General features: G+C 36.7%; 1 protein-coding gene across 1 annotated transcript in view; it reads left to right on the top strand.

Annotated features, from left to right (window-relative positions):
* HERC1 (HECT and RLD domain containing E3 ubiquitin protein ligase family member 1) overlaps positions 1-10,999 on the top strand; it is an 87,619-nt gene that overhangs the window by 10,289 nt on the left and 66,331 nt on the right. The window contains 10 exon segments of the mRNA XM_009330100.1: positions 7-38; positions 1,635-1,769; positions 3,544-3,709; positions 4,277-4,402; positions 5,649-5,870; positions 7,110-7,262; positions 7,447-7,579; positions 8,084-8,275; positions 9,453-9,674; positions 10,537-10,710. Coding sequence (XP_009328375.1) covers positions 7-38; positions 1,635-1,769; positions 3,544-3,709; positions 4,277-4,402; positions 5,649-5,870; positions 7,110-7,262; positions 7,447-7,579; positions 8,084-8,275; positions 9,453-9,674; positions 10,537-10,710 — 1,555 coding nt within the window.

Raw genomic sequence — 10,999 nt, 5'->3', positions numbered from 1 at the left:
TCCCATAGCCTTGCCTGGACAGCTCTTCCAAGGGACAGGTAACAATGACGTTGGGGGACAGGTATAAATTTTTTTATACAAGTCCACTTTGGGATACATGTAAGTCTTTCCTGAAGGTGTTAACCATGTCATGCATTTCAAGTATTCTGCTTGTAATATTTTGAACTGGACAGTCTTTTCTTCTCTCTTCCTCTCTCTCCTTCTCTTTCTCTTCCTCTCTTTCCTCCTCTTCTCTTCTTTCTTCTTTTTAAACTGTTCAAGATTACAAGTGAAAATGTAGCAGCACCAAGGATTTGGATATTAGTTCTTTGTATATGAAGATTTCTTACCCGCTGTTAGACAAAAAATAGCTCTGTTTACTGAAAATCTACAAGTTAGGCAGTGGGAGGAGAAACAACTCAGTATTTTTTATTTTGTGCTTCTGACAGGATTTTTTTGTGGCTTAGGCAGTTTCCTTTAGTGTAACAAAGAGTAAACTAAGCACAAGACTTTGGGAAATGGGGAAGTTTAGACAAATTACTGACGTGGATTTAAACATCTTAACAAATTTCTGGATGGTTACGTGTTAACCTAAACTAAAAACAGGTACCTAAATAGATTGGTTGTTGTTGTGGTTTAACCCCAGCTGCAACTAAGCACCACCCAGCTGCTCACTGACTCCCCCCTGGGTGGGATGGGGAAGAGGATCATAAGAGTAAAAGTGAGAAAACTCATGGGTTGAGATAAAGACAGTTTAATAGGGAAAGCAAAAGCTGCGCACACAAGCGAAGCAAAACAAGGAATTAATTCACCACTTCCCATGGGCAGGCAGGTGTTCAGCCATCTCCAGGAAAGCAGGGCTCCATCACACGTAACAGTTACTTGGGAAGACACAAACGCCATCACTCTGAACGTCCCCCGCTTCCTCCTTCTTCCCCCAGCTTTATATGCTGAGCATGACGTCACATGGTGTGGAATCTCCCTTTGGGCAGTTGGGGTCAGCTGTCCCGGCTGTGTCCCCTCCCAGCTTCTTGTGCCCCCCCAGCCTGCTCGCTGGTGGGGGGCTGAGAGGCAGAAAAGGCCTTGACTGTGTGTCAGCACTGCTCAGCAGTAACGAAAACATCCCTGTGTTATCAACACTGTTTCCAGCCCAAATCCAAAACACAGCCCCATACCAGCTACTGTGAAGAAAATTAACTCTATCCCAGCCAAAACCAGCACATCAAAGACATAAGCAAGTGATTGAAGTGAACTGGTAAACTTCAAATTTATATGTGGACTAACACAAAGGAATAGAAAAACTTAATATTTGGAAGATAATTCGGGAAGAATTTCAAATGCCCTGTTTTAAAGGGAGCTACCTTAGAAAAATCAATTAGGAAAATAGTGAGACTCAAATAGTACTAAGTGGTACTACCCCTTTTAAATTCTCCCTACATTGTATCAAAGTCTCTTTGTAATCTGGCATTTGTACAAAAAAAAATGCAGAAAATACCTTCAAGGAGATCAGGAAGTTAGTCTGCCTCAATCATATTAGTTTGTTGTAAGAAAAAATTTGGTTTGGTCAAGCGTGTACTCAACCTACTTAAACTGTTAATTTATTAAAGCAGTTGGAATATTTTCAGTAGTTAACTTATTTTGATGTTTGATTCCAGGCAAGTTGTTGCATGGCACAGACCCTACTGCGTAGACCTTGAAGAAAGTACCTTTTCGCATCTTCGTTCTTTTCTTGAGCACTACTGTGACAAAATTAACAGCGAAATTCCTCCTCTTCCTTTTCCTTCATCAAGGTATATACAGCATATGCATGTTATAGATTTTTATAGATTTTTTTTCTTTACAGCAGTGGTGTGTGGCTTAGTCCTGGTTAGTCTTTTCTTTAATAAGTGTAAGTCTGGTTTATTTGCTCTTTCAGGTGCTGTTTGTTTGTATAACACAGGAGCTTTTCAGTATGTCAAATGTAGCAGGATCTTTTGTCTGGAATTTATTTTAATTATGCACTAAATTAAATATTTTCTTTCGAGTTATCCTTTAAAACACATTTTTCTATATAGTTGAAATGCATTTACTATTTCTGTACATTATTTCTGCTTTGCAAGTTTTTCCTCTTGTAACCAGTTTGAGTGGATGCTTACTGAGTGTCATCTACTGATAAGCTTAGGCAAAATAAACCTCTTCAAGTGATAATTCATCAATCCATACATTCAGTTATTGACTAACACATGTATGATGCTCAGACCAGGAGATGTATAGTTGCCATTGCATTTTGAGTTGGGATCAATGCTCTAATAAAATCCTGTTTCTATCTAAGGAATTAGGATATTTTTCTACAAGCGTTTTTAGCATGTGAGGATGGGCTATTTCCTCCTTGCAGCTCAAGGTCTCTGATCACCTCTGGAGAAATAGAAATTGTTCAGAATGCATGAAAGACTTTTTTAAAGGTCATGTATGACTCTTGTTCAGGTTATGTCAAGTAGCATAACTGTTTTCCATCTGAATGAACACAATGGAGAAAGGCAGTTCAGTTTTTTCAGGATCTGATTTGTCTATGAAACTTTGTAATGAGGCGTAGTGTTACAGTTACAGCAGTTTGCTTCTGATACAGACAGAGGTTATTAGTGGGCAGTTTGGGATATTTCATGATCAGTTCCATGTGGGTTGTTTTATTTTTTTATTTTTTATTTTTTTTCAGATAAGGTATTCCATTAGTTTTGAAAATGCAAGCTGCTTCTCACAAACATGAGATTCATAGACATGAAATGTCACTTAGATTTGAAATATATATGCAAGAAGCATTTTCCTTGCTTTGGATTTAGAGAGCCTTTATGCATTTCCACAAATTTGTCTTTTCTGGAAGGTGCTCCAGAAAATGAAATGCAACAAAACTAAGCCTATCTTGATAGTGCCGTGTTGACTAAAACAGCCTCTTGACAAATCATCAGTAATTGTTATTACAGCTTCGAGATTTGAGTCTTTTCACCAAAGGTGACGTTTTAAATGTATTGCTATAAAATACGAAAGCATGAATGTTTCCTCACTGATGTTTGCAGAAGACACTATAAATATAAAAGATCCTTATGAATCTTTTTTCCTTGCTACAAAATTTTTCAAAAGTTTTCTTTTTTTTAAGGAGACTAGTAATTAATGTCCTGACTTTTCATTTTTAATCCAATTGTTGTACTCCTAAATCTTTTCCGAGAAGATTACATTTATTACTTCTTAAAAGGTTTATTTTTCCCTTTATGTGAGGAATATATTTGTTTGTCTGTTTGTGTATTTTGGGATGATTTTGCCTCCTAATTCATGGGACTACTTTTCTAAACTGAATGCCCCTTGGAACCATTGTCCACAAAGACACTTTTCTCAATTCTGGTTTTGGTTTTTGTTCTTCTAAGCAGATCGGCAGTAGGTTTTCAGAGGAGTTTCTTTAAAGTCCCAGTTGTAATTTGCTTATCTTTCTGGTATGCAAAATCAAATGAGAGTTAAAAGCTTCGTGCACAAATAAGTGAAAGGGAGTAAGGCTAATAAGCGGAGAGATTAACAGGGATGTATTTCTTTTTACAGGGAACATCACAATTTTCTTAAATTATGTTTGAAGCTGCTTTCTAATCATCTTGCGCTTGCCCTGGCTGGAGGTGTAGCTACTAGCATTCTTGGCCGGCAAGCTGGTCCTCTTCGCAATTTGTTGTTTAGACTGATGGACTCTTCTGTCCCTGATGAAATTCAGGAAGTAAGTAATGCTTTTTTGTTTACATGTGAAAATTCTACTACTCTCTTTTCTTTCTTTCTTTGACTGTGTAATTAGAGATTTTTCTGACTTTCTGAACTTGCCACTCTGATGAACATGATTCTGACTTACCAGTTTTACTCATTAAAGTTAAAAAATCACCATCACTGTTTTATGATCTGAAAGCAGAGGAGAATGTTCGCATGAGAATTTCAAAAAGCTGCTTTTATTTTGTAACATTTTAATTATTATTGCTTGTAATAATGAGCCTGAAATATTACTGTTGTGGATTGGGTAACTAACTAACTTGAGTAACCTCTCCTGAGATGGCACTCTTCCAGGAAATAGCAACTTAGAAAGAATTTTTTATTGTTTGGACAATATGTTGGTCTCATTTCAGTCCTTTAGTGTACCGCATATCTTTGCATCACAGAATAAAAGATAAATGTGCTATTGTGTGATAGAATTCTGATGTTAAACGAAATTAAGTGGATGTTTTGGATACATCCTTGGCTCTCCCACCCCCCCCTCCCCCCACTGAAAAAGTATTTTCTGCTGCTCTAATTTTAGGTCGTAATTGAGACTCTGTCAGTAGGAGCAACTATGCTACTTCCTCCATTGCGAGAGAGAATGGAATTGCTACATTCTCTTCTACCCCAAGGTCCTGATAGATGGGAAAGCTTATCAAAAGGACAGGTAAGGTCAAATAAAAATATGCCGTGCTTTGAAAGCACTTGTGGTTTGTTTTTGGTTTGGTTTGGGTTTTTTTTTTGCTAGAACATTTTGAACCATGAGGTGAGCCTCATTTGCAGAGTGCAAGCACCTTATTGGTGAGATGCAGTGCAAAGCCTAACTTAACAAAATCTGTAGCCTGGCTAAATCAGAATCTAGTGAGGTAAGGAGCACTACATGTTTTCTCAAGTGAAGCTTGACAACAGAAAGGTTAGGAATTGCTGTGTTAGAGTATCTAAGCAAGTTTAAAGGTTAGATATTTTTGAATACTAGCCTGATTTAGCAAGGCTTGGTAACAGAAAATTAACTATTTTCTGGGAAGAATACTTGTATAATGCTTTTCCTACATGGGTTTCACCCTGCTTTGCAAAGATGACTGGGATGTTCCTTTTTTTCTTTTTCTTTCTTGAATGTAAAGAACAGGAATTAATGCGGGTTAGGAGACTTGCCCAGTATCCTAGAAATGGAAGGAAAGAAATTGAAGGAGCATCGGTTCCTGTCCTTCAGGGCAGGTAGAACTGAAGCTTCAGCAGTAGTCTCGGGTTAAAAATGAAAGAAACTATTGTTCAGTTCTGTACACATAGGATCCTGGTGAAATCCTTTATTTTATAAACTATGGAATAGACTGGTTTACACTGATACTGAAACTATGAAGAAGAATCTTCTAATTCTAATTTTCTAAAGATTTCTGAAGATTAGTACAAACTAAAACCCCCAACAATTACTAGGGTAGAGCAAGTTTAGGTTTTTCAGGGATCGTAACCAGCAATAGCGGGGAATAATACTGAAATTAAAGGTCATTATTCCGCATCTGCCACCTCCCTTGGTGGAGATGTATGTATGCGTGCCCTGCTTTTTACCGTTTTCCTTTTTCCTATGTATAGATTAGGGTAATTGCCCCCCACCCCCAAATAATCAGATAACTAGAACAAACTGGAGAAAGCATTTGGTCCAATGTCTAATCTCTCTCTCTTAATGTCAGATTTTTACTGGGTATGGTCATATCATTCAGTATATTTATCTGTTCTCTAATACTACAAATCTTCAGAAAAAACTGTTTGGATTTTTTTGGTAAAGTCCTCCAGCTTATTTTCACGTCTCATTAGAATATTTTTGTTGCATAACTATGCCTGATGCTTTTTTCTTCTTAGCTTATTATTTTATCTTCATTAACAAAGAGTGTTTCTTGTGTCTAAACATTTTTCTGTAGAGAATGCAATTGGATATTATTCTGACAAGCTTGCAGGATCACACCCATGTAGCTTCCCTGCTTGGCTATAGCTCACCATCCGATGCCACAGAAACTTCCTCATTATGTATCAGCTATGGAAATCTCTCTGATCAAACGTATGCTGTCCAGAGCAGTCATCCAGATACTCATCTAGCTGAAATCTTAATGAAGACTCTTCTAAGAAATTTGGGATTTTATACAGTATGTATAGGCCTTGTATTTATTTATTTATTTTTTTAAATGGTAATGCATTTTGAATACTTAGAAGGGTTAAAAGTTTTTCCCCCGGTTTCAGAAAATGGTGCTCTTTTTGTTTATCTAAAGTAGCATTGCCATATGTATTTGTCCTGAAGTGGACTAAAATCAATTAAATAATCTCTAATGTTATGCTTCTAATGTTATTACAGTGGTATATATTGTTTAACTTGACTTATGTAAATGTAGATGGTTTCATATCAGACTAAAGTATTTTATTGCTCTTACTTTGGCTTCAAAATTTTTTGGAAGATAGAATGTAACACATCAAGTAAGTAGATTGTATGGAACCCTTTCTGTCAGTATAATCTGAGCCACCAGAGAAAGATAGGCAGACACCAGGAACGTGAATCCGTTTAATTAACTTCACTAGGGTAACTACCTTATAATAGTTCAGCAAGTACAGGTCAACCATCTTATTATACCTACTGTGTCAAACAGATTGTTGTTCTTAGCTGTGTAACAGTAGAGGCTGATGAAAAGTTTAGGGGAGCATAAAAGCAAGTATCTGACTCTCTCGCCTTTTTATTCAACTAGCCAGTTAAATACAACAGCGAAAAGAAGTTGGAGATTTTACTTCTCTGGCATAGTATCCCTGTCTCCTGAGGGTGAGGGTTGGTAGTTTTTTGTTCTTTTCTCTAGACCTCCACCAGTCATCTAGATTGAGCTATCTACTTTGAATTTGCTACTTGAAACTAACTCAATTTTTTCAAAAGAATACAGAATGAAGTCAAGCAGCTACCTTCTGCTCCTTTTATTGCCACCCTAGATAACGCAAGGAAGGATTCTAACCTGAAACATTTTATGTATCGGCCCAGAATAAAGTCTAAAGGGTTATTACTTATTTTAACATATTGTGATTTGGAGGTCAGGGTGGGGAGTGAGTTCTTTCATCTGGTTATCCTTGGTGAGTTAAATGAAAAAATATTTCTGCATCTGAAAATACCCCTTTTAGAATAGAGATGTTCGCTTGACAGCTATCACAATCACTACTGTGGCATTCTAAATGATTGTAGTTTCAAGTTTGGTTGTCCCATGATCCACTTGACATTATCCGATTTCTTTGATAATCACAGGTGCACATGGTAAAGGAAAAAAAAAGCTTCTTTTTAAGGTGATAGTAAAGTAATACAGCATTTGAAGACAGAGTTAATTGTTCTTTTTTTCCCCTTTTTGTCTTAATAGGACCAAGCCTTTGGAGAACTGGAAAAAAACAGTGATAAATTTTTACTGGGTACATCATCATCAGAAAACAGCCAACCTGCTCATCTTCATGAGCTTTTATGTTCGCTGCAGAAACAGTTGCTGGCTTATTGCCACATCAACAGTGTTAGTGAGGTGTGTGTCCTTATTTTTATCATTTAGGGGGGAAAAATTAATTCAATATGCATGAGCACCAGAATGTTGTAAGATTCCTGTTGAAAGTCTTCTGAGTATGTGAAAGCTAAATGGATTTAAATAATGAACCCCTTAAATACATTTACAGAGTTATTCTTACGTTTGGTTGGTTGTTTCTTTCTAGAATTCCAGCAGTGTGGCACTGCTTCACAAACACCTTCAGCTTTTATTGCCTCATGCAACAGACATCTATTCCCGTTCTGCAACACTGCTTAAGGAAAGCTCTTGGAATGGTAGTGTTGGGGAAAAACTGAGAGGTAAATGTTCATGGAAAAATCGGTAATGGTGGCACCGTAAGCTTAGGGCAGTTCTTGTTTGTTTAGATTTGAATAATAAAATACCTTATTTTCCCTATGTCTGTATAAAGTAGACATCCCAAACCTCCCCCAAAGGAAGAGATTAAGTGTCTATGCAAGGATAGCGTCTGGTTCATGTTTTTGATACAACATTTTGCATACAGGAAAAATACAGAATAGAGAGGATATTGTCTCTGTGCATTATTGTTTCAGTTTCGTTAGTTCTCGATTTCTCTCTTTAAAAGTACTTTTTTTGAGATTGCTGAAAAGCGCGGAAGTAGAATATGGAATGGATTAATAATTATTAAGCGAACCCCCAATTCAACATGTACAGTTGAGACATTTTGAGACAGCTGAGATATTTTTATGCAATTCTTTCTGACTTGTTAAATTGTGCTTGGAATATAATTATATTCTGAATTATAATTATGGCTTATTTGTTTGGGTTTTTTTTTTCCTCTGTAGATGTGATTTATGTATCGGCTGCTGGTAGTATGCTCTCTCAGATTGTCAACTCATTATTGTTACTGCCAGTATCAGTAGCTCGGCCTTTGTTGAGTTACCTGCTAGATCTGTTGCCACCTTTAGATCGTCTTAATAGACTGTTACCTGCTGCAGCCCTTTTAGAAGATCAAGAATTACAGTGGCCACTTCATGGTAAGTGTAATAACTAACACACTTTTAATCTGAAAAATAAAGAATGGCATGTCACCTTTTTATAGTGGGAGCTTAACTTTCCCTTTAAAGATGGCTTTTTTTTTTTTTAAAGTGTCTTGCTATGTCTCCTTTTCAAATTCTTAAATGTATTAACGTCCCTTGCTGTGAAATATTTTGAACTGCAGGCAAACTTCTTTATTCTGTCAACCCAGAATATATATTGACTTGAGTGGGCATCCAAGAGCAATATGGGAAATATATATTGAACTGAAAATACTAGGTTTGTAAAACAGGAAAATATCATTCTTGTAAAAGAAACACTAATTTTAGAATCTTAGAATATCTCACATTGGAAGGATCATTGAGTCCAACTCCCTGCTCCTCTCAGGACTGCCTAAAACTAAATCATATGATTAAAAGCGTCATCCAGATGCTCCTTGAACTCTGACAGGCTTGGTGCCGTGACCACTTTCTGGGGGAGCCTGTTCCAGTGAGCAACCACCCTCTCAGTGAAGAACCTGCTCCTAATGTCCAATCTGAACTTCCCCTGATGCAGCTAATAGATAATTTTGTCATGATCTGTTTACTTTCATGTCCAAATTTTGCTTTTGCTTTGCATTTTGTGGTGTAATAGAATTTTAACTTTAAAATCATTATTTACCTGCTAAATTCCTGAACATGTGCCACCAGATATTTCTGGTGCCAATGAAATAGAAATATAAAAACAGAGGTAAAGCAACAGAAATTTGTGATAGGAGGTGCTATACTTATTTGCCATTCATTGAATTTTTCATTAATATTTTTTGGCAAAGTTTTCTGCTTTTATTAAGTGCTGTTTCCAGTTGTATTATTTATCAGTGCATGTTTATCAGAATGCAAAGAAATACGTATTGGACAAAACAGGTGCTTGGGCAGAGTTTAAAAGAACCTTTACTTCATTGAGTATGAACAGTTGTCCTGTGAATGGTGATGGCCTCTGCTGCTGCTGAAGTTACGATGTTAAGCGTTCTGTTTGTCCTAACTGCTGTTTCTTCAGTTTACAGGTTGTTGACTGAAGGGCAAATCTGCTATTAACTGGGAAATATTAACAAGATCTATTAATTTTACTAATTTTGGAATTGTTTTTAACATTTGGGCAACAGTGACTAATTTGACAATTCATTGGTAATACTTTTAGGTGGACCTGAATTAATTGATCCTGCTGGAGTGCCCTTACCACAGCCTGCCCAGTCTTGGGTATGGCTTGTTGATCTAGAGAGAACTGTAGCTTTGCTTATTGGGCGGTGTCTTGGTGGCATGCTTCAAGGACCTCCAGTGTCCCCCGAGGAACAAGATACAGCCTATTGGTTGAAAACTCCACTTTTCAGTGATGGAGTGGAAATGGATATTCCTCATTTAGGTAAGCTCTTAAATGCAAGTGTGTAATTGTCATTGTAAATATTTGTGTTCAGTTTTGAAATTTCTGTTGTGTACTTGGGGTTTGTCTTTCAGCATTCTTGTCTATTTACATAGTAATGCAAAAAGTTGGAAAATGGATATTTAAGTATATGCTGTAGTTTACAAAGGGTCTTGTAAATGCTTACAGAAGAAAAAATTCTGCAGTTTCTCAGTGAAAGAAGTAACACTGACTTCACTGAGTTAATTTTAAATGTTTTACTCTTAGATGCTCAGCATTTAACAGACATGCCAGGGGCTTCATTGTTCATATTTATTATTGAAAAAGATTATCTTAAATTCTGTTCTACTTACAAAGTGGAATTTTTATTAATTAGAAATAATACTATTAACAACAAACTTGAATCCTTCTGATCTACCAGACGTGTTAACAGGACTCAGCATTGGTATTTCTAGTCATCCCTTCCTATCTGAATAATGCACTTGCTTCTGCTTCTCTTTGGCCTGTTCCTCTTAGTTCATATTTCCTTCTTCCTCTGATTCTGAGTAGAGCACTTCAAGACTTATTTACAAGACAAAGTATTTTGAAATGGGTCCATGTCTGAAGATAGAGTAACTGCAAGCGTATGGCTATTGAAGCAGAGTTGGATAATGCTTCTAAATCTTCATACGTTTTACATAAATTGTAACTCAAAGTCACTTTATTCCTTACCTAACCCGAGTTTGTAGTCGGACAATGAGATGTCTTGATTATTTCTTTTTTAAACGAAGTAGAGAGTGAAAGCTGTTTTATACGCTTTTAGATAGATGCATATAATCCTCAAAATTTGCAGAGTTTAACTTCTTGAGTATTTCCCTTCTTATAGACAAATGCATGAGCTCCTTATTAGAAGTGGCCCTATCTGGAAATGAGGAACAGAAGCCATTTGATTATAAGCTGAGACCTGAGATTTCTGTCTATGTTGATTTGGCCTTGGGTTGTACAAAAGAGCCAGCACGGAGCCTCTGGATCAGTATGCAAGACTATGCTCTTAGTAAAGGTAAGATGTTGAAAATATGTACGTACGTGTGTGTGAGAGAGCAAGAAGTGGTGTATTGTGTGCTTCAACTGCATGCCTAGCAGAATCCAATATTTTCTTTGGCAACAACTTTTAATTCTGCAACATGATAAACTTAATTTATTGTCATGTTCCACAGTCTCTCTTTTGCTTTTTCTGTTGGCAAACATGTAGTTCAATGTTCTTTTTCCTTCCAAACTGGAAAAAGAGACTCTTGTCTGCTTACTCAGTTGTTGGTGTTTCTCTTTTCCTAGTAGAGCAGGGTGAAACT

The sequence above is a fragment of the Pygoscelis adeliae genome, unplaced genomic scaffold (assembly GCF_000699105.1).
Source record: "Pygoscelis adeliae isolate BGI_AS28 unplaced genomic scaffold, ASM69910v1 Scaffold298, whole genome shotgun sequence".
Lineage (NCBI taxonomy): Eukaryota > Metazoa > Chordata > Aves > Sphenisciformes > Spheniscidae > Pygoscelis > Pygoscelis adeliae.
The sequence above is the reverse complement of the archived record's forward strand: the minus strand, read 5'-3'. Positions and strand labels throughout refer to the sequence as shown.